General features: G+C 38.7%; 2 protein-coding genes across 4 annotated transcripts; both read right to left on the bottom strand.

Moving 5' to 3' along the window:
• Positions 1-1,105: 1,105 nt before the first annotated feature.
• On the bottom strand, positions 1,106-5,090 carry tcf15 (transcription factor 15). Its single transcript, XM_037773161.1, has 2 exons — positions 4,128-5,090; positions 1,106-1,441 (listed from the first exon to the last, which is right to left on the bottom strand). The coding sequence occupies exons 1-2, from the start codon at positions 4,608-4,610 to the stop codon at positions 1,379-1,381; spliced, it is 546 nt and encodes a 181-aa protein (XP_037629089.1). The 5' UTR covers positions 4,611-5,090; the 3' UTR covers positions 1,106-1,378.
• srxn1 (sulfiredoxin 1 homolog (S. cerevisiae)) lies at positions 1,106-16,812 on the bottom strand. Of its 3 annotated transcripts, none has more exons than XR_005207314.1 (3): positions 16,512-16,812; positions 14,863-15,148; positions 1,106-1,299 (listed from the first exon to the last, which is right to left on the bottom strand). XR_005207314.1 is itself a non-coding variant. In XM_037773162.1 (2 exons), exons 1-2 carry the CDS (start codon positions 16,734-16,736, stop codon positions 14,939-14,941), a joined length of 435 nt encoding a protein of 144 aa, XP_037629090.1. In that variant the 5' UTR covers positions 16,737-16,812; the 3' UTR covers positions 14,295-14,938. The 3 variants fall into 3 exon arrangements, 1 of the variants encoding a protein (XP_037629090.1); XR_005207313.1 differs by having other exon boundaries at positions 14,849-15,148; XM_037773162.1 differs by lacking the exon at positions 1,106-1,299 and having other exon boundaries at positions 14,295-15,148.
• Between the last annotated feature and the right edge of the window lie 7,918 nt (positions 16,813-24,730).

Raw genomic sequence — 24,730 nt, forward strand, 5'->3', positions numbered from 1 at the left:
CTACAGTGTCTTTTTCAGACTGGAGAAGACAGAGAGAGAGGCCCCCAGAGACTGGGCTGCTTTTCCTGCAGCAGTTATGAAATGTTTCCCAGTGACAGAGGTCTGAATCATCTCTGTGCAATGGTGACCACGTTGCAAAAGAATATAACAGTAGAAAGCTAACAAATCATTGCAGCCAATTGTAAGAAAATAAATATGATGATAGTGACAGTAAGAGCCTGAAACTTCAGAGTGAATCTTCTACCTCTGCTGACACGTGAACTAATCCACTAATATAAAATCACAGAGAGTTGTCTTCAGGATCAACGACAGCATTCTATTTGCATCATTTTTCCATGATTACACGTCAGCAGGCTTTCACTCTCTGTTCTCCACCGTGACCTCTGACCTCTCACCCCGTCTCTCCCTGTCCATCGGGCCCACAGCAGTGATTTATCCCTCTGACATACCAACAGCTGTGTTGGGGGCTCCGAGCAGAGTGTGGGCTACTATTTGCCGTGACTAATCGATAACAGACTTCAAAAAACACCAATCGTGAGATCTGGAAAAATATACAGAAGCCACTGACACCAGAAACCTTGAATCTTTGCTGAGGCGCTGCAGGCTTCATAAACAATATCTTGGCAACATTACTGGAAACAGTGGAAATGTGCGTGAGAGAGACATCTTTCCATAAAGCCATTGTATACCACAAAGTTGGACGTTAAGAAAGTAGATATTTGCAAAATGAAGATAACATACAGTTTGTTAATTGGGCATTTAGGTGTCAAACAAAGAAAGTTTCTTCTTAGAAATTTAAGTTGTCAATTTTGTCAATTTATGTATGTTTCCAACCTTCAGTTGAGCTTCTTGTTATATAATAAGAGCACCTTTTTTTCTAAAATGTCACCCAGCTTGAAACAGAGAAAGTCTCAAAAGACCGTTGGTCCCAGAAATAAACATTTTCTATTTTTTACTTTTGTCCATTTCATCAATATACTCTGCATGTATTTAGTTTTGCATCAATGTCCAAGTCATTTGTTATGGCAATCTGAAATATATTTTGACACGACTAACTTTTCATGGCACATGTGTGTTTCTAGTTGGGAATCAGGAAAATAACCGCTTTTATTTTGATAAAATATATTTTATTTAAAACTTTCAGGGGTAAAAAAAAAAGGACAAAAACTCATAAGTTTCAAGCAAACGCACTGCATCTTTGAAAGGCTTATGCTTAAATTTCTCAGGTCAGGTATAAATAGTCTCTTCTTTGGTTCCATCCTTAGATCCAGCATGTGTGTGTGTGTATGTGTGTGTGTGCTATGTAACACCAGCTCTGACTCTTCCCTGAGAAAGTCTTTGAGGATTTTCAGGTTGCTAATCGTTCACTGGTCTCCAGTCAGCGTCTCATTCGCAGTGGACCCAGCCCTCGCATTCTTAAACAGTCTTTGCCATCCTTTATCTGGAGAAAAAAGAGGAAAGTCTGTCATGTAAATATTCAACAATATTTGTATCAACTGCACCAGAAGTCATTGTATTTTTTTTTAAGGGAAATAAAAACATAAATACACTACTTTTCAGCTTCACTTTTTGATGTCACATTAAATTCCAAATGCAAGAGGAAGCTACTTATTATGTTGTATATCTCTTTGCTTTGCACTACAATTCTCACAGTAGTCAAAAATAAAAAATAAAAAAAACATCTTTGTGAGGAATTTACAGCGAGAGGCCAAGAGGCCAAGACATGTGCCACAATCCAAGACAAAATAATGGAGTTACACAAAAGTGGTCACGATTTGAAGGATTAACAGATGCTGCATTACATGAAAGCTTCTCAAAACAGCATAATCAAGACAAATAAAACGTGTTCGCTTTGATCATGAAAATCTTCAAGATTGCCACTTAAAGTAAAAGAATGTAAAATAAACAATTACAAGTAAAAGTCCTGTATTATTTGCTAAATGTACTTGTGCAAAGTAGAAATGTAGTGGAGTAGAAATCTATTATATAAATCTGTTTTTATCACCAACAAATACATGCAAGTGCATTTTAATGTTGCAGTTGGTTAATGTGGGGCCAATGTAGATACTTTGCATACTACTGAGTAGATTAGTAATACTGCATTATATCATGTGTTTTTATGTAGAACTAGTAACTTGTAAGTATCAAATACATGTAATGCAGTAAAAGCACAATATTGCCCTCTGACATGTAGTGGAGTTACATTCGTCAGCTGCTTACCGGTCATTATTTGTTACAGATTGTTATTAATGTGTATCCTTTGCAGTTTTTAATGTCACACAAACATAATTTTGTACAACTAACAGTTTAAAGGTAAAACTTGAGCTTGTTGTTTTTTTATCAGGTCATATAATAACAACATATATAACATAATAACTATATTTTAGTTTGGGTAAATAACATAACTGTAATATGAAAATAACACTACCTCTGGGTCAAAACCACCCATTGGTACTGGGTAAAGTTAACCCAGTATTGTACTGGTGATTTATTTTGAACCCAGTGGTTTTCAGTGTGCAGGCCAGAGGATGGAAGCAAAAAGCATTTCATCAGTTGTATTTAAGATAATGTGCCAACATGTGCCGTGAGTAAAAGTGCTTTTTACACACCACAATCCAAGACAAAATAATGGAGTTACACAAAAGTAATCACTATTTGAAGGATTAACAGATGCTGCATTAGACAAGAAGAAAGCTTAGACAGAAGAAAGCTTCTCAAAAAGCATGATCAAGACAAATAAAACGTGTTTGCTTTGATATATTTAACACATTTAACACATCAGTTGTAATTTACAACTGCTGAACGCAGAGTATAGCTATCTTGAATGAACGATAACAAAAATGTTTTATTTACTTTGAATGTAAAGTTATTTTGCACTAACCATATAATGGTTGTCCATGTTTGCAATTAGGTATACATTCCTGGAATGTAATTTGCAATGTGCAATACTCTTGGCACTTTATTCTATTTATTCCTTTATTATTTTATCTCGCCTTGTTTTTATTCTTGTATTTATTGCGAATATTTGTATTCTTGTACTTTTATTGATCTTGCACCTCCCCATATGCCACCTATACTGTGTTCCCTCTGACATTGATGATTGTGCAGTATGAATGTGTATATGTCTCGGTGGACTGACTGCAGAAACTGGGGATAAATAAAGTTATCTGTATGTATTTAACCCTCCTATTATCTTTGGGGTCAATTTGACCCCATTCAATGTTTAACGTCTCTAAATAAATGATTGACATCATTTTTTTTGCTTCATATTTAATGACTTTTCCTAATTTAATGGGGACAACTGGGTAAACATAAAATTAAAATGATGATATGATTTTAATGTCCTCTACACATGCTGTACGCATCGGTGTTCTTTGGGGTCAATTTGACCCCAGGCTGTTTTAGCTGTATAAAACATATAAGAAATATCAACATTTTACAACACATTTGTTTTGGATGATATTGAGGTCACTATAACATGCAACTTTATAATCTTCAAAAAGCTTTAGGGCCCTAACCTAACATAACCATAACTGTAGTAGTGTGAGAACCACTGATAGTTCACACGACATGGGGGAGGGGAAACATCATTCTCGCAAGAACTTTGATATTTCCCCACGCTTTGGGGGCGGCAAAATATGGTTCCGGTGAAGATATTGATTTCATTTAAAGGGTTATTTAGGTAGTCAACAAACAAACATAAAGTACCTGACATATAAACTTGGGTAACAATTTTAATTATAATCATTTTCTGGAGGTTTAAATTGCTGGGCTCAAATTGACCCCAAGGATAAAAGATGTTATTAAATTTGAAGGTAACAGGAGGGTTAAGATAAACTGGATTTAAAGCCGAGACATGTGCCGTGCGTAAAAGTGCTTTTTACGCACCACAATCCAAGACAAAATAATTGAGTTACACAAAAGTAATCACTATTTGAAGGATTAACAGATGCTGCATTAGACAAGAAGAAAGAATAGACAGAGGAAAACTTCTCAGAAAGCATGATCAAGACAAATAAAACGTGTTTGCTTTGATATATTTAGCACATTTAACACATCAGTTGTAGTTTAAGATAAACTGGATTTAAAGCAGGTTTCATTGTATATGGATTTAAAACAGCATTTACCCCTTTTCTCTGGTTGCTCAGACAGAAGGTGCAGATGGTTCTCGGTTCTCCTTGCGCATGAACCGCACCGAGACACGGCTGTCCATCAGCAGCTCCGGAGTCTCCGAGGAGCAGCACGTTGGCCAGATGGGAGATGTAGCTGGAGGCCAGTCGGAGCGTCTCGATCTTGGAGAGCTTTCTGTCCACCGGCTCGGTGGGTATGAGCGTCCGGAGAGATGTGAAGGCGGTGTTGACACTCTGGGTCCTGCCTCTCTCTCTGGCGTTGGCTGCGCTCCTCTGTTTCACCTCCACCACCACCGGGTGGGACTCTGCTTCATCCAGACTGCGGGAAATCCTCCTCCGTTTCTCGGTGGAGGAGTCGCAGTAACTCTGCTCCGAGCTGCCGTCGCTCTCGCTGCGGTTCTCATCGTCCTCGGACGTGATGCTGGTGAAGTCTGAGTAGATCAAGTGTGTCGCCACAGGCCGCAGCATGGCGAAAGTCATCTTTAACAAAAAAGTTACACGAAGTCCCTGTCCGGCTCCAAATCCTCTGTTAGATCAGACCGATAACTAACTCAGGGACTGATCCTGCATCTCAATGTGGAGCAAAGGCTGCATGTAACAAGCTGCAGGGGGGGGAAAGACGTTTTTAATAAAGCTGACTGACTTTTCAGCAGTCAGTTTGGACTGGCCTGTTTCAGTACCTGGTCAGCTGGGCTCTTATAGCTGGATGGGAGGAGCTGCCAGCAGCACACACACACTGTTACAGTAACCTCTCAAGACTCACACATAACAACTCATCATGTAATAAGGCCAAATTATTATAAATCACAAATGTACCAAAATGATACATGAATATTACAGGGATACATTAAAAGATAAAGTAAGTGATACTATTATCACCGGACACTGTGACTATACCTGCAGAAATATTAAAGAAACATTGTCACTGTGTGATTTTTGGGGAAATTTTGTTGTCATTGTTTTCCACACTTTTAAAGGGACTGTTTGTAACTTTCCGAAATGCTTGTTAACAGCGACACCCATGGCCGTTAAGTCAACAAAAGTCAGGGTTGGGCTCCCGCTTGCTTGCTCTACATAGACATGAACGAGCATCGCTCAACACAGTGAGGCGACACACGTCAGCTAGAACCACATTATCACTCTATATTTCACCTGCTTGGCAGTAATGTTAGCTGACCAGACGAAGGTCTCTCCATGAATCAATGCTGATCCTAGTGTTGGCTTTTCCTGCTTCAGCCTCCTGACCGCGGCCAGAGGGAACAGGGAGACACCGGTACCCGGTTGGAGACGATAACGTCTCTCGCTGCAGAGCCCCGTCACTTCACAAGATACGAGAAACCTCTGTTGGTCTGGAGGAGCTGCAGCAGTTATTTCTGCACAAACGTCCACTGTACATGTACTAGATATTCTCAGAGCTAAACTAACTCTTCTGCAGTGTGGAGTGAGCGTGCATGCACGTGTAGAGGTGGAGCGAGACAGCGTGAACGCGCGCGGTGTGTGAGTGAAGGCAGGCAGGCAGGCAGGCAGGCAGAGGAGCAGAGACTCCAGCCACGCACGCATATGCGAGCGCGCATGGGATCCCAACCCGGTAGATTTATACGTGTAAAAAGTTACAAACAGTCCCTTTAAAGTGATTAGAGATTCAATTTCATTTTAAAAAAATTAAAATATTTTAACTATTGCAAGACACAGTATATCAACAAGTTATAAAAAATAAAGGTATCAATAAAACAGTAAAAAATACTCTATTACAAGTAGAGGAAGTCCTGCATTCTTGAGAAGTACATGTTAGCAGCAAAATATATAAAAAGTAAAAGGGCACATTATGCAGAATACCCCCACTGAGTGGAATATTATTGAATGTTATATTATAATTACTCAAGCATTGATGTGCAAGTAGACTCTTAGTGTTGTCGCTGGTCAAGCTGGACCTGATTTTTAACTACTTTATGCAATATAATGCTGGCTAGTTTATTCTATACAAAGGCATCTTTTTTATAAACGGATCAAATGTTTTCTATGTAAATGTTTAACTATAGCTGTCAAATACAAAGTATTGCAACAAAAAATAATACGATTTGCCAAAGAAATGTACTTATGTAAAGTACAAGTACCTCAAAGTTGTACTTAATTACAGTATATGAGTAAATGTACTTAGTTTCATCTGCACTTTATGTAAAGGATGAAGTATAAAATGAGTGTTTCTGGGCCAGGAGCATGATTATAAACTCAAAAAGTTCAAATGTAAAGGCTATGGATTCCTTTAATGGCATTCAGGGACTAAAGTTTGCCTTTCAGTTATTTTACAGTTTACTATCTTGTGACATATTTACGGTGCTGCCACCCACTGAGGTTTGTTTTTGTTGGCTGGTAATCCACTGGACCAAAATCTACTTAACATCTCCACAAAACTTCCGCTTTGCTCGACATCTACATATAATTGTGCAGGTGTTTGGAGAACTGCATGTAAATTCTGTCTGTCTTGGCAATTCTCAAATTTCCAATGGAAATTGTTTAATCAAATGTAAGAATTTCTTTAATTTGAATATCTTTTTTTCAGGAAGCCTGGCTTCATATTGGACCTTGTATCACGATAGCACAACAGGCTTAGATTAGTAGGAGTAAATACTGTTAAGTCGCCATATTTAAAGGCCTACAGGAGCAGCAGGAGAAAGTTAAGTGTGAGTAAATAAACAGTGAGCAGATGATCCTGGAACGGCAAGGATTTATTTGCTTGCTGCCCTGAGTTCAGAAAAACAAAACAGTGGCAAATGGACGATTTGGTCTCCACCAGCCACATTCAACCACTTCAGAGTGCCTCAGCTGCATCAACAGTCAGACATCAGACACCAAAACTGTCTGCTGAAGGAGCTCTGAGGTCTTACAGAGGACAAGAAGCAAACACAGGAATCTGCAGCAGCAAAGGCTGCGTGAATATCTCAGTTAGCAAAAATACGGTAGTCTCTCCAGAGATTTAACATCATACAAGTTAATTAAAAACATTATGAGCTCTGAAAGTTACACAAACTGATTTTAATTTGTTGTGATATCTGATATGATGCAGTATTAACACATTAAAGGTCAACAAATTCCCCCAATTACCAGCAAACCAAATTATGTTGGAAGTCTCCGACACTCTGCTGCCGTGTGGTTTATTACATTCACACTTACTCATGAAGACTCACTGTGAATTTATAGTGTGTATTTGTGTGGTGTGTGAACCAGTTTGGGTGTGTTGACTTGAGGCTAAAGACAGAAGTCGAAGCGTTCTTAGAAGAACTCTCTTATTTCACGGAGCTGTGAAACGCTCTTTTGCTCTTCCGGAAGAAGTAGATCCATTTATCCATACTGATGAGGCGACAGCATGTTGGGTTTGCCACCCACTGAGTCCTGTGTTGTTGTGCTTCAGAGATCTGTGAGAACAGCAGCAGCTCTGTCTGAGGAAGGGTTTCTATCTCTGCACTGTTGCATATTCCGCCTTTTATAGATGGCAATGTCAGTCTGCCTGTCCATCACTTTACAAGATGGATTCTCATGAAATTTGAAATTCATTGTTCCCCAGAGGATGAATCCTAATGACCTTGGTGATGCTCTGACGTTTGACTGAAATGTCTCGACGACTATTGGATGGATTGTCATGGCATTTGGTGCCACATTCATGTCCCCTTCATGATGAATTGTATTAACTTTGGTGATGCCTTGACTTTTCATCTAGTGCCGTCATCATATGAACGTTTTTATTAGTCCAATATGACTTGCAAAGCAAATGACGTTCCCATCAGCCTAAACTGTACTTTGTGTTTCTCAGTGTTGGAAGAAGTACTAAGATTCTTTTTAAGTAAAAGTAGAAATATCTTAGACTAAAAATATAATGAAATATAAATGTTACTTAGGTAAAAGTACATAAGCATTATCAGCTAAATGTATTTAAAGTTTCAGTAGGCAACACATTTTTGGCATCATTGGGCAAAAATTCAACGTGGCTGCCGGGTCACAAACTTTCTCATTTTACAGCTAAACCGTTGCACTACAAGATGTTTCTGAAAACATTTGAGGTGAGAAATAGGCATTACAGTCACAGAATATTGATTCATATTTGATCAGCGCGGCCTAGTTTGACCGTTTGATCGGAGTTCGTGAGTGAATGACTCATGGCCCTCTGGGACGGGAGCTGGACGGCAGACTCAGATCAGCTCTGACTGCTTGTTTTCTTCCGGTCTGTGAAATCTTACAGATGCCATTAGGAGCACCAGAGGACACAGAGGCACATGATTTCTTTCAGATTACCTGTCTCATGCACTACTGTCAGGATATAGTGACCGTTTAATAAAAACAACTTTTTTTTTTTTTTAAATCATTTTTGCTCCATTTCTAGCTAGAGCAGCTTTAAAGGAACAGTGTGTAGCATTTAGATGGATCTATTGGCAAAAATGGAATCTAATATTAATAAGTATGTTTTCTTTAGTGTATAATCATCTGAAAATACAAATCATTGTGTTTTCGTTGGCTTAGAATGAGACGTTTATTTCTACATAGGGAATGGATCCTCTTCACGGAGCTGGCTGCCATGTTTCTACAGTAGCCCAGAAAGGACAAACCAAACACTGGCTCTAGATAGGGACGTTCGCGTTTTCAGATAGGCGACCGTAGTTCTCCTACACGCTTGGCAGAAGGGAGAAGTTTCAGTTGTTGCAATCTGCATCTGAGTCACAGACTCAATACTGGAAATGCGTGAACAAGACAGAGAACAGATTGCACTTTCCATTCTCTCGGTTTCCTCAGCTGCTGACACATTTCCTAGTTATTACCTTCCCTTACATCACTTTAAAATGACAAGTCTGGTGATATTCTAGATTTGTCTTACTGACAAACAACCACAAATGTATCCAACTAACAAGTATTGCCTCTGTAGCCAAAGCTGGATATAGTTTATTCCTCTGAGCTCCATTGGTGTCCAAAAACTATTAAAAACACATCAGTGATCCACACCTTGTAACATGCAAATTATCCCCAACAAACAAACTATTTAACTCTGTCTGTGTTACGTTTGTCAGAAACCACAGTGCCCAGCAGTTATAGGGAATTATGTAGACTTTTATAAAATTGAAATGTTGAAATCAGAACCTTGTTTTAAAGATTTATGTCTAAACAAATGGGCTTGAGGCTGAGAGAAACAGACCGGCTGGGAGTGTATTGACTGATATGACTATCCCACTGTTGGTTTTGTTCTTTGTCATGGGATTTGGGAGGTCTGTCTCCTCTGTCTCTTAGGGTAGATTATGGTCAGGTGTTGCCGAAACCGTTTTTCTTAAGCTGCTGGGGTCCTGTTCGTGGACATTGCTGGTAGACACACGTGTTAAAATGAAGGTGCATCTCCATCCTCCCTGGCCGAGCAGGTTTGTCTGTTGCATGCGGACTCAGATGTGTGATGATGTCACAGCGGGGACTTTGGGCTTACACCTCCAGCTGAAGTCAACAGAGTGTTGTTAGAGGACAAAGCTGATGCGAGGTACATGATAATATGTTTGGCCACAGACAATGCCTTCTAATGAGTCAACCAGTCCTTTTATTGTGTTGCCCTGTCAGGTTGAATATGCTCACTATGAAGTTTGAAGCCTGTGTGAGATACAACCTTTTGCTATTATACCTAATGTACACTTTCACAAAGCAAAAACATTTACTCAAGCATTGTGCTTAAGTACATATTTGAGGTACTCGTACTTTTTAATCCACTACAATTACAGTATTTGACAGATGTAGTCACTTCACAAATGAAGATTTGTTTGCACACAAAACACACGAAAAAATACAAGTACAGCTGACATGATTAATCGATTGACGGAAAATGTATTGCCAACTATTTTGATAATCATTAAGTCATTTTTCATGCAAAAACATGTCATGGTTCCAGCTTCACAAATGTGAAGATTTGCTGTTTTTTTATGTTGAGATTTGGACTGTTGATTAGAGAAAACAAACATTGTGAAGGTGTCACTTTGGGCTCTGGGTAATTGTGACAGCATTTCTCACTATTTTCTGAATTTTTACAACCCAAACAATCAATCGATTAATGGAGAATATCAGCAGATGAATCCATAATAATAATCATTAGAGCTAGTCCTATACAAACTAGCTAAAAATGAGCTCCACCTCAGCTCCAAACAGCTACAAGAGTAAAATCCTGCTTTTACATTAAAGCACAAGTAATAATAATCTAACTATATAACATATCTAAGTATAACAGTCACAGGGGACATTTTCATTTTCATTTTTCATTTTCATTTTCCTGATTATACTTACATACTTTTACTTCAGTAAAACTTTCAATGCAGGACTTTTACTTGTATTTGAGTATGTTTACAGTGTCAGTACTTTTTTTAAAAGTAAAATCTGAATACTTCCTCCACTGTTGCACAGAACACGCAGTGGTGAGGTCAGAGGGTGGATACGGCTTTGCAAATCTGGCACAAATTACACGCCTGCAGCCACCGGTAGTCTGAAGGAATTCCGGATAGGAAGCTGTGAGAAGTCACCATCGCCTCAAACACCTCAACTCCTTCACGAGGATTTCGTTGTAATGCCTCCCTGAGTGGAACAAATGGGCGAGCTGGCTAACCAGAGATCATTTCTTTAGCTGTATTTTAAATGTAGACGGACTCTACAGGAGAACCAGAACCAAATTATCACAGCCTTGTGATGTAGTTTTATTCTGTCACTGGATCACTTCATACTAGACTCAGCAGTGATTAGAAGACAGAGGGAAAAGCTCTTTATATCAATGTTTATCACCTTTAAAATAATTATAAATCCCAAGAGAAATCTGCCATAATAAAAAAGAAAGATTAAAGAGCAGGCTTGTAAAATATTAAACAGGCTGTCTTTTTATTTCAACATGGTTATAGTAAAATCTAATAGAGCAAGTACTCTCATAAATTTGAACAATAATGGAACAGACGTGTACAAGATCATGAGACATCCTGTACGTAATAAAATTTGGTGGGATGCCAAAAGTAGAGAAAAATGTCACTGCATACAGTGTTACAAGTGCCTGTAGAGGAATGAGTGATCCTCTCTGTATCCTCAAAAGAAAGTAAATGCGATATAATCACTCTGATCTCAAGTTAAACCAGGATAGTTTATGGTTAGGTGTTGCAGACATGGATTCAAACTTGTTCTAATCAGAAACAGACTTAAAATAATGACTGTGTCTCAGATGAATGAGGTGCATACAGTACGACACAACTCCAAATTCCAGTCTTATCCTTAATCAATGCTTTTAAATAATTTTTAACAAGTTTTTTACCACTTAAGGTTGGTCATGTCTCTTGCCTACTTCTAACTTTAATAACCTACATATACATCATACATCATGCACAAACTAAGTCGCTGCTTAGAGCCCCACAGCCACCAGAGAGCCCTCAAAATATCATGAAAGGAAAATGTTTTGGAAGTTGGAATTACTATCAGTATTGGGGGTGTCGCGATATACCAGTATTGACGATAACCATGATATTAGAAAAATGAAACACTGATATCATGTTAATACAGTATAATACAAATAAAATTAGATCCTGTAAATAATCCAGTGCCTCTTAAATCCCACTTTCATACAGTTATGGTTACAGACTCTTTCTCCACCTCCCTACAGTCGTATTTTGAGTGCAATTAATTTGCCAAAAAAGAGACAAAATGCACAATAAAACAAAGTTCAAGAAGAATTTGACTAATTGCATTATTATTTTTTTAATTTTCTATGGATATCACGATATTATCATTATTGTGAATTATTTTGGGCATGATAATCATGTAGTAAAAAGCTGATATAGTGACAGCCCTAGTCTGAACCATTTTAACTTTTTGTGCACACAAAAAACATACAAAAAAATCAAATCTTTGTCAAAATCAATTCGCTTAGTTTTATATTCTTTCTTCAGTAGTCATATTGCTCTTGGTTACAGTAATTAAAAAATGTATCTTTTGTTTTGTAATGATGTTGCATGAGAGAAACTATACTTAGCAGAGAAAATCAAACCCAGCTTAGAGCATCAAAACCGCAATCAAATCTCAACTAAACACAAAGTAGTCACCACAAGCAGTCATCACTGAGTAATACAACTGCAAAAAAAATATACGAGAATTGACACGGCCACAATCCATTTGTGAAAACTGCCGCAAACACTTCCTCCTCTTAGCCCCCTAAACCCCCTTGATCTGTTTAAACCCTCAAAGATAAAGCGTACAGAGAACCACCCATGAAAACCGCTCCCCCAAAGCAACAGGTGCAATGTATTTTTTCATACCGGTGTTGCGTGTCAAAATCCCTTTGAGGATATGGTTACTTCTAGACAGTGAGCGAGCCACAGGAAGTCTTCTCACACGCGACGATTCAGAGGAGACATTTAGAGTCCTGCAGGGGCAGTTGGTAAAAAGCTGCCCTCCGGTCTCCCTGCATTTCCTCGATGGCCACAAAGGGAGACCATCAAGCAGCTCCTGAAGGCATTGGTGTCGGAAAGATCTTGTCTCTGTGATGTATAGTTTACTTACATTATTCTGCAAACCTACAGTTCCTTCCTCCAAGACGGAGGAGCAAGGGAACAAACCTGATTAAATAGGCAGGGCCGGTCTCAAGGGCGGTACCAACAACAAACATGTACTTCAAGATTATTCATCACAGCAGAACAAACCATTATCACCACTGTTTTGCATGTTTAAGGAAGACAAAAGGCTGCTATTTATGTTATTTAGTGTAAGTGGAACACATTTGTACTCTTAAAGAAACTATAGTATGAAGAGTAATCAGGTTATTTTTTCACACAAATTTGCATGATTTAATGTGATGGCACTTCGAGGAAGTGAGAAAAGGCTTTGGTTAGGAGGGTTTTCATATGAACTGACGATAGCAGCAAGACTGGAAGCTGGAAGATTACATGAGGGATCCAGATACGACGAGTAAGAAAGACTGATGACGGGAAGATGGGGAAGACTCAGCAAGACTCGACAACATCTTGCATTTTGACACAAGACGCTGTCAGCCTGTCTTATGTTCTCATAACACTTGACTCCTTCTGCAAACCATCTGCTCTATAGGCTCCTTTCCATCACCTTCTTCTTGTGCTGTCTGAAACATCACAATAAAAGCTGACTGTGTGTGAGATTTCATAAAGTTTTGATAGTTTGTTGCAACATTTGGTCCAACTTAATTATCAGTACTTTTACAGGCAGGTTTTTGAAATGATGCACATTTCCTCCTAATATTCAGTTGCTGCACACAAAGCAGCTCTGCACCATTTGATTTCTAAAATTAAAACTAGTACCACAAAAACAAAAGACAGACTACAGGGACCTTTTGATATAATTTCAGACTAAAATAACTTGAATGTGTGACAACGTTTAAATCTTACCCAGAACTCAACAGAAGGAGCTCAAAAGGTGCACCTGAAGGAAAGCCACTGGTGGATTCAATAACATTGAATCACAGAACATATTTTGACATGTCACAGCAGGAAAGGCACAGGTGTGAATAATAAAATTAATGATGGCTGAATTCCATTTAGCTGCTTCAGTTTCAGGGTCCTGGTATTGTGCATGCTGGCTCGCTGTCACACTGTCATGGTTTTTCATCGTATTTTTCATCCGAAATTGTTGAACATTTAAAAATAAATACGACGTTATGTCAATCACGTTTACACACCGACTCAAATCTTTCGTCCGTCATAAAAGTTTTTGGAACAGGTTTGATTTACTGCATTTTTCGCATCTGTCAAAAGCCAAACGAGGGTTGTTTGACCACTCAGAGCCGCTGTCCGTGCAAACATCATCATCAAAATGGCTGATAAACATTCACTTCATCTCCCAGCACAAAGCACTTTATGACAAACAAAAAAAAGAATACAGAGATGTGGATTTTAAAGATTGAGGCAGCTGATTGGAAAACAGCTCAGAATCGGGGATGGTTGCAAAACAAAGGATGTATGAAAGATTAGACAGTAGTGATTGTGCTCTAAGCAGCTAAACCATAGCTTCTTGCTGATGTCATTCATTCATTAACCCCACTGGAACTAGCTCTATCCATCGCACCCATGTAATTAATTCAGTTTTCTCTTCTATTGCGAATTTTCGCAACAAATAGAATAATAAAATGCATCGGACTCAGTGTGTAATGTTTCTGTGTGTACAATTTTTTATATGATGACAGATTCAAAACATACGGATTTTATGTGCATAGGCCTTTACTGGGACACTTGAATAGAACAGAGACATAGTTAATGTTAATGTTATTAGTAACACCTGTGCTTTTCCTAATATGGCAAGCCAAAATGTCTGCTGTGAAAAAGGCCTCAAGGTTTGCGATAATAAACTTCCTTGCTGTGTAGTGCCACTTATATCATGTCATGCCAGCTATGTCCTCTTACTAATATAAGTTCTGCATTTGCTGTACAAAAAGAAACGGCAGGATGGTGCTGTCGTGCACAAGAAAATAACTGCAGGAAAAGGATAATTTAAATTACTTTATATGTGCAAGTACAACTAAAGGTTAAAGCTATTAAATGACAGACAATCAACTTGGTAAAAATGCATATTAAAAAAAAAAAAAAGAAATTTAAACACACACACACACACTCATGACAAATGTCATGCACTTAACTAAAGAGTTACATTTCCCCCTGCTGGTAAATCCTTTGCTCTGCAGTCACCAGCTGCAACACAAGAGTCAAAACTCTGTGTATTTGCGTGTGTGTGTGTGTGTGTGCGTGTGTATGTGTGTGTGAGCCACCTCGAGCCAAGTCCCTCAAAAATCTACTCCAGCGTCACTGCAGATCCGGCGTCGAAGCCCCCAAGTAAGTGCTGAGGTCTGAGACATTTGATTTGATGAGCTTGGCTGGGATGGTCAACATGTTCAGCCTCTGATACGCTGCAAACCTGTGACAGCCTCCAAAAGCGTAGTAGTAGTTTCCCCCCTCTCTGCCTTTGATCCAGAGCACATCGATGGGAGGAACAACGCTGATGTCTGCTGTCTCCTGGACGGAAAGATAAATGGAGAATTCATTCATACAGCAAAGTGTGCAGCAGATATTATGCAAGTATTGCAAAAAAAAGTCTTGAAAAAACTGCCATCTTACAAAAAATAAGTGATACTGTAATGATGAAGAGGGCAACTACAGTAAGAGTGAGTAACTTAACGTTACTACAAACATGCTCCTGTAGGAATATTATATTATAGGCAGTAGTGGAGGTACTCAGACCTTTTACTTAGAAATACCAAAATGGGAAAATACTCCATTACTCCAATTTACTCAAGTGAAAATTCAGAATTATTATGAGCAAATTGTACTTTAAGCATCAAAAGTAAAAATACTCATTATACTGAATGGAGAGTTTTTTGTTTTTTATTACTTTTATAAAGCAGGCTATACATGTGTGAGGTGAACATAATGCAAGATGTGCAAATCAATTAAATGCAAATTACATTGAGTAATACATTACTACATTAATACATTACTTACATACATTACTTTTGTGTCACTTTTGTGCAATGTAAATACTGTAAATCTACTGTTACGGATATGTGCAATAACATATGCTGATCACTCTGTGCAATAATTATATTATGCTGTGCAATAATTATATAATTATCTGACGAACACTTTGTGCAATAATCTGCCAAAACTGTAATCTGCCAAAACTGTAATCTCATCAATATACATATTGTATTTTTATATTATATTATATTTCATATTTATATTGCACTATCTCTTTTTTTATTGTATTATCTTTTCATTAGCACCTATGGGATTGTCACAATCTAATTTCGTTGTACTACACAATGACAATAAAGGGCTTGAATCTTGAATTGAAAGTTATGTAACAGACCATTTCAAGTATAAAACATGTGTTAAATCATTGAAACTATTCTTTATGTCATTTTTTTAGGTATTTATTTGTTTTGTCTCATCTTTTATTTTATTTGTTTTCATTGTTAGATATGTGAAATACATGAAATGTCATGTCTCTCTTTCTTTGATTACTGTGGAAATTCTGACGAAACATTTCATTGTATAATTTAATTATTAATATGGTTAGTCTGTCTGTATGTGTATATATGTATATATGTTTGTATGTAAAATTCAATAAAAAATATTGTTTAAAAAAAAAAAGATAGTACTCTTTATGTCAATATAAAACCTCTATATCACCAGGCATATTACAGTGGTAATAATAGCACAATGTGCACATGAACCTGAAATGAATGTGATTTTACACATTGGGGAGCTAATTCACAGCATTATTGTAGGCCAGGCATTTTACTGTATCTTAACACCACCTTAACATTCACAGGTCTGTCCTCAGACACTCATGTATAGAGCAGATAAACACCTTTACCTGTATTGTGTTCATCAGACTCTGAACCTTCAGCTCATCCAGCTCTGAAGGAATCGGTCTGGTGATGACGCGCATCGGGACGTTATGAACCTCCTCCAGGCTGTCCGAGTGAATAGACTTGTTGTTTTTACCGTCACACTGAGTGGACGTTACCGACATGTTTCTACGGGATAAAACAGACAGTTTAACCCGTGTTGTTTGAGTGCCGTGCCACAACCGAAACATTTTACCTCCAGACAGCAGAGCATCCAGCAGAGTTTCTTCACTTCCTGGAAGCTAGTAGTGATGTGTCGTAAATAACGAGCCGGTTCTTTGAGCCGGCTCTTTTAAGTGAACGATAAGAGTTTTTTTTTCTTTAATTAATTCAAGGCAGAATGATAGAACGATCTTCTCCGCGCCACGGGCACTCCATGAACTGACTGTGATGGTACTTGTCCACAGGGGCATTTTTATCGCGAGGGGACGCGACGCTTCCCAACATTGGACGCTTGGTGGGCGGTTACTAGACACAGGCTGTCCCCACCTGATTGGACGAACGCTTTCCCGCCGTGGGCTGCTACTCCCAGCTTTCAAACCGGAAACAGTATGGAGGCTCGTTTGGAAACGTTCTTCTCTTATTTCACGAAAATAGTTCACCGAAATGTGTTTCTGTAAACATTTGAGAAATAAGCCATGCAGTTGCTAAATCTGTCTTTATTTTGGATCAACAACGTTTTTTTAAAAAGATTCTCTGGAGTTTCGAGAGGCGGCGAGTCGCGTCGGACGCCCGTGATTTGCATAAAGTAGACTAGCCTTCAACTTTATGCAAATGAGGAGCGGGCGCCGTGACTCTCGGTTTTCTCGAATCGCGACACCACGCTACCAGAATGCATTGCGCGGCTGCTTGAATAGACAATGAATGGGAAGCGTGGAAAGCACGGAGGCTGTGGACACGTACCATGACTGAATGTTGTGTTAATGACGTCCGTGCGACCAATCAGGTGATGACAGACAATGATCATACCATCAAGCAAGGAGGGGCAGGGGTGCAGGGTGTACTGACGGTCTACAGGTACAGAGCAGGAGGGAGAGGAGGAGAGAAAGAGAGAGTGCGGTGCGCGAATAGCAGACAAGATGAGCGACAGTCGGAAACGAAGCAGCATGTAAAATAACGGTATTCTGGAAATTATAAGGTTTAGTATAATTATATTGAATAATTTAAGTGATATATGTGCACACATACTAATCATAGGTCAAAACAGCGCTAAATTTAGCTGAATTATAAAAGGCAGAGGTGGTAAAAAAGAAGAATCGTTTGGGAGCTGAAAGAGCCGGCTCTTCTTGGTGAGCTGAGCCAAATGATCTGGCTCACTAGAAAGATCCGAAATTCCCATCACTAGAAGCTAGTTTGTTTACGTCGTGCGTCACGAGGTTTAATGGAAGGTTTTCATTGGTCCTCCGCGCTGTCAATCACACATGTACAACAACGCCCTCTCTGGTTGGTACTAGCTTTCATTCAACATGCTAAATCTAGTTAAACGTCGTCGTGTTTGTTTCATTAGCATTCAAGATAAATGTTGTTAGACTGTCCTGTTGTCATATTAAGAGACGGTAGTAGTTCATTAGAATAATTTAAGTTGTTTTACCACTTGGTGGCAGCAGAAACAAGCTGTGAACTCATCACTGACATCTCTCTTATAAGTTGATTTGATGAACTTGTTAGCAGACTGTTGCTTATTTAGCTGACGATACACATTCAGCAGTTATGGAGCAACATTATCATTCCCTTGGAGTCGTGTTTCTGTCCACCTGATGAATGTAAGTCCAATATTCACTCTCTTTTAGCTCTGTTTTTGGTCTCCACCAGCTGCTGAGGGAAGTATTTGTCTCTTTAGCTGCTAAATGCTCCACTATGTTCACCAGCTGCTAACCATGACTGCAGTTTGGTGCTGAGCAGGTGGTGTACAGTGGGGCTTTTTTTTTTTGCATTCCCTCTCCATAATACTCCAAAACAAACCTCCATAACTATCAAACCACCACCACCAATATTAACCCATGATTACATTTAACTCCAGTTACAGTTCACACACCACATACAACCACATCATCCTTTGTTATCCATGACCCTATTAAACACCATCCTTTTAGCCATCATTCTTTTACTTCTGTCTATCTACCTATTTATATTTATTTTTACTTTATTTTATCGAATTCTTTTTAATCTTGCCTTAATTTGATTTGCACCCTGACTGACATCCAGCCACCCCCACCCTTCTCAAGTGCACACACACAGTCACATGATATTGATCTTGCCCAGTTATGTTGGCTTTTTTTTAAGTTTTCTTTATTTCTTATTTCTTTATTTCTTTATTTTTTTATTAATTTATTTCTTCTTTTAATTTTTTTTTTCTCTCCATTTTGTTTTATCCATATTTCATTTTATGTTATTTTGTTATGAGGAAAAGAAAGAAAAAAATATACAAAAAAAAAAACTCCTCACCTGGCCGGGCATGTGCCCTGCTGCCTCAACACCAACTGGGCTCCTCCTCCATCTCCTCTCTCCTTGCTCCAATGATTGCCTATGGATAGAAAAGGGCATGAACCCTGAGCTATCACTAGGCTCACGAATTTACGAGCTTTTTCGCAGAAAACAGCTGGGCTGAAAATGATGCTTTGAGAGCTGAGACAGTGAACCAAATCAGTAAAGTGTTTGGTTGGCTGAAACTCAATATAAAGCTCCATAGAGCCGAGTAAGGGAGCTACAGATTGAAATAGTAATTCTCTGTAGGTTCATCCCTACGAGCGATCCCTTTCACATTGTTTTCACATTGTCAATTAGTATAAGTAATATCAATTATAGCCACTTTAAATATTCTTTCCTCTATTGCTTTTATATGCCCACAGGTATATAAGAGTTAGTAACGTTAGTTAACTTTACATTGAGGAGCAACTGAGTGTTATTTATCTCCTGTAATCAGTGATGAAAAGTCATTAATTTACGTTTAGCAGTACTTGAAAAGACTTAGCTAACCCATCTGTTGTTGACATTGGCTTTACTCCCTCATGGTTTGGGATCCCACAGGCCCCACTTCTGTTTGTGTCAAAATGATAATAGTAATTGCAAAATGAATGATTTCTACCTCTAAATATGCTCTTTTCTTTTCTTCTTCTTCATTCAGCAGTTATGGAGCAACATTATCATTCACTTGGAGTCGTGTTTCTGTCCACCTGATGAATGTAAGTCCAATTTTTAGCTCTGTTTTTGGTCTCCACCAACTCCTGAGGGAAATATTTGTCTCTTTAGCAGCTAAACACTCAACAATGTTCACCAGCTAGCTATCTGCTACCTATGACTACCGTTTGGTGCTGAGCAGGTGGTGTACAGTTGTTTTATGCTACGAGTTTTCTTTTCTTCTAACCTTATTAAAACACAGTTTGTAGAGCGGTATTGCGGTGGTAACCCTTCCCTCTGTCACAAACTGGGCTTGCACATTTGCATGAACAAATACTGTATATTTCTTTTGATTGTTATTCACAGACAAAGAAACATATATAAAACTACAATGACAGAAGTCAACACCAATCATAGATATAGAGCATGTGAAAATCCCCTGTATTCAACCATATTTTACAGCTGGAGTCTCTGAGACCTCAAATAGAAGTAATGTGCCATTTTCTGCAGCACACTTCTGAAGCTTGTCATCAAAATCATGTTAATAAGCAATTCTTATAAAATGAGAAAAAGTCATGAAACATCAAGCTGATAAAACAATGTTAACTTTGTTAACTGTCAAACCGAACATTAAGGTCTGCTTTTCAGCATGTAAACAGGCCTGTATTGGGGGTAACTGTTGTAGTATTTCATGGCATGGACATGTAGTACCAAACACAAACTTTACCCCTTTTTGTAAGCTAACTTATTCATTTTATGGCCAAACTGTTTCTCATTAAAATTCACTCCAGCAATTAGTCATGCAGTTGAAACGAGTCGCTACAAGCCCAGAATCCTTTGGTGACAATGGTTTTTAATGAGGTCAGTGTTTTGTATTGTCGACTGTTGCGTGATATAGGCTTCCTCCATCAAAGTGCAGCACTTGGTGATATTCTATTTTTGCAGGGATTTCAAAGAGCCAGCCAGGTTGCTGTGGTTACAAAAAAGGACGTCTGGGCCCGCAGCTTTGCACAGGTAAGTGGAAAGCTTCAAAGATCTCTGGAAGTGGAGCGGAAACAGAACTATTGTTGTTTTCTCCAACCCACAGCCACAGCATCTTCTAATGAGACAATTAAAAATGATTTCTTGGACAGTAGAGGCAGGCCATTATATTGAATTATTACAAATACTTTGAACTACAATGGCAGCGCCTTTTATGTTGATTAATTGGTCACACGGGGATCAGTTACAACATGAAGGAGGTCTATATATAGTATGTAATCATTAACAGGACATTATATATCATTGTGGAATAGAACTGAACAAATGGCACCCTGTGATTTAGGTGCTTCAGCGAATGTAATCAACTTTTTTCGCCTCATTTTCAAGTGATAGTTTTGCAGGAACAGCAACAATCTGTTTATAATTTCCCCCAAAACAGCTTTGCTTTGAAAGCCACCTCACATTTGCAGCTTTTTTTTCTTTATGAGCAATTTACTTGACACCAGTGTCGCAAAAAAACGTCTGAAAAACTCCAATTAGACTGTAATATGCTGACATGGATCGTGCAGCTGGCTGGATGACTTGTTTTTTTCTGTTTGAATAACTACAGTATAGTAAATATGTATGGTGACATATCCCCCCTGGGCATTCACCGCTTTATACAATGTCAATTTCAACTCGCTTCTTTGCTGTCAATCAAAAAGCACTTCATCACGCACCAAAAGAAACCAGCGTCACATGAAGAGAAGAGAGCCTGTCAGTCAAAGCTTATAGACATGTAAATCATCTCCAGTGCTGAGGTGTGTTTGGAGTCCCACTACACTCTGCGTGACCCTCTGCTGTCACAGCAGGACTGCATTCTAGTTGCTAACATATCTCAATTACTTAGATTGAGTTAGTCACACAGGTACAACGGCAGGTCATGGAAGAACAGTTCCCACATAATGATTTGCTGTTAATATTAGATTTCAGTCCCTGTGGGATTGTCACATTTAGAGCAGCTGGAGAAAATTACCTGCCAGCTTTCCGACAGGGAAGTGAGCTATATTTATTTATACCTTCTCCTTTTTTTTTTTTTTTTTTTTACACGTTGACATGCTTTTAAAGTGATAATTATTCTGACGGAGATTTTCAGTCCTCAAACTATAGCTTTGTGATAGATGAACGTGTCTGAAATCATGACACGGTTTAGCAGCAGTGGATGTTGCTGTGTTTGCAGCTGAATGTGTGGCTGATTTGTTCTCTGATGTTGATTGTTCACTGGTGGCCCTCGAAGCCTAAACCTATGAAATTATTTTCTGCACTATGTCCTTCTAGTACGGCTGCCCAAAACGGGATTTCTGTTTAATGATCCTCCTTGCCTTGAAATAAATTTGCTCACCCAGAGAGAAAACTGGTGCTTTGGAGTGAGGTTATTTAGATGTGGATTAAGTTGTATAGTCTATCTTTCCATTTGCACTTCTGTTCATTAGCTAAAGACAGAGCAGCTTAGATATCAGCATAGAAAGCCACAAAAAGCCTTGTTAAGATTATCTTATTTATGTCTTAAACAAATGATAAATATCACATCTGTAACTCCTTTGCTACCCCGTGTTTCTGCATGTATTGTATATGAAGAGAAAAAAGGAGCTATTTAAGGAGTGCCCTCCTTGACTTTTGCTTGAGTGCTGATGACAAGTTGGATATCTTAGATGCATAAAAATGCGATTTTGACATGACTTCAAAAAGAGAAGCATACGGATGAGGTGGACCCTCTGCCAACAGAGAGACGAGGAAACAGATGGGTTTTACACAAACAGCACAAACATCAAGAACACTGAGTTAAAGAGCTTGGCAGTCTCACTTGATGAAACAGTGAGGAATGGAGGCGCTTTTAATGAGCATCTCTCCTGTGATGCAGAATGTGAAAAGACAAACTGTTAGCTCTTAAAGGGGCAGTTACAGTTGGTTGGCCCAGACTGGTTGAATGGAGTGGTTTAACTAACCTCTTGTTGAGAGACTTTGGTCAGTATGCGTGCAGATTGGTTATAACAAGGAGAAAATAAAATGGCTTAGAGCAGAATATCTGTTTTAATTTGAATCATTCAGTTGAGCCGATGGCACCATTATCAACCAACAAAGCTTGTTGTTGTTGGATTGTTAATGCTGACAGTTGGTGATCAGCCAACAGATGGCGCCAGATGTATGAGAAGGGTCAGAGCGAAAGCCGGAGCCAGTTCAAGGAGTGTTGAATTAAGTAATGATAGTTTTTTAATTACTAAGATGGCATGTTGTTTGCTTCGTCACCTGTGAGCAACTGAGAGACACCAGCTAAAATACTTTTTTCAGTAGTGAATTTTAAATGGACGGCATTAAGAATATATTATTTAATTCATATTTTTTTTAGGAGTGCAATTTTTTTTAATTGATCGATTAATTGTCTACTCTTTAATATGTCAAAAAAGTGAAAAAATATCCCACCACAAGTTCAGAGAGCACAAAGTGACGTCTTCAGATTGTCTAGTTTGCAGCAAAAAAGCAGCAAATACTCAGATTTGAGAAGCTACAGTAGAACTATGAAATATTTGGTATTATATCTTGAGTAAACAACTGAACTGATTAATCAATTATCAGAATTTTTGTAGGATAATTATCTGTTGATTGACCAATCGATTGATCAACCAATTGTTTCAGCTCTGTTGTCCTTTTAGCAATTGAGATCATCTCCCTGTGCAGGGTATCAGATCAGAATGTGTATACTATGGGGCTGCAACTAACAAATATATTTATTATTGACGATTAATCTGCATATTGTTGCTCTTTATAATCCCTCAGTCCAAAGCCCCAAAGTCATTCAATTTTGGTATTTTTGCTTAACAAGTGATTATTTGATTTATTAAAATTGTTGATTAATAATCATAATAATAACTGACTAGATGGTTCAGCTCTAAAATTACATGTTGCTTGCTGTGTGCAACTGAAAGACACCAGTTGCAACTAAAATACTTTTCCACTAATGATCTTCAAATGGACAACATCCATTACAAAGATAGTTTCTTTGTCATCTCAGCAGTAGAGATGATTTGTCTGTGCAGGGTAACAGGTCAGAATTTGAATAAATCCTGTTTTCCCCATAAATATCATGATTATCCAATGTTTCTTCCTTCAGTTTGTGTTGTTTAGTAACTGTATATCTGCTGCTGTAGGTAGATCTGTGCAGTAACCCCGTGGTAACCCCTCACCCCGTCAGCAGGCAGTTATGTCTACTCTCAGACAGAGAGTCGCTCAGAAGATGATGGTGCTCTCAGGTCAATATCTTTGAAGTGGGAGTGTTGCGCGCTCAATTTTGCAGGTTGTTTTCAATAATTTACTTGATATGCTCTGAGTGTGTGTGTGTGGCGATGGGAGTGCTGTAGAGTGTTGCAGGGATATGTACTTTATGTATTAAAGGCCACGGTCTCCTCTCCTGCCTCACAGTGCTGATCACTCATAGCTGCTGTTGTTACACACACGCAGCTCACCCACGGGTGATGTAATTGGATTGCATGGGTCCCCATTTTACAGTCCATTGCCATGTAATGACATCAGTTATTTACTTTCATCATAAAATCTGATAAGGGACAACATCTGCCAGGGTAAAGTTTCAGCGAGCGCCGCACTTGAATGTTGATGTGCGGTCTGCGACATCCTGATCAGCAGCACTGCGAGCTGTTTTCTGCGTGCACAAGAACCAGCACTTGGTTGTAAATTTGTCTTTTGACTCTTGTGAATACAGATATGACAGTTTATTTAGTTTCAGTGACATAACTAGCATAGAAGCACGTAACGGCAGCAATCAGTGCTTTCCCACACTGAAGAGATGAGAGTGCAGCAAAGTGTCTTGTTCCTGAATCCCTGCTCTGCTTTGCTCTGCCTGCTGTCTCATTATACTGCTGCTGTGCTGCTGGAGGACACTGAAGGACACAAGCGATTGAATTCAAGTGTTGTATATTCCCTGGAAACCAATCAAGAAAAGCCCCAGAATAATAATCCCTGTCCGCTGTCATGATTCATTTTTATTTTGTTCCATATTTTTCTCTGGCTTTTGAGTCGCTCAGAAAGAGTAGTC

This window comes from Sebastes umbrosus, chromosome 6, assembly GCF_015220745.1.
Source record: "Sebastes umbrosus isolate fSebUmb1 chromosome 6, fSebUmb1.pri, whole genome shotgun sequence".
Taxonomy (NCBI): Eukaryota; Metazoa; Chordata; class Actinopteri; order Perciformes; family Sebastidae; genus Sebastes; species Sebastes umbrosus.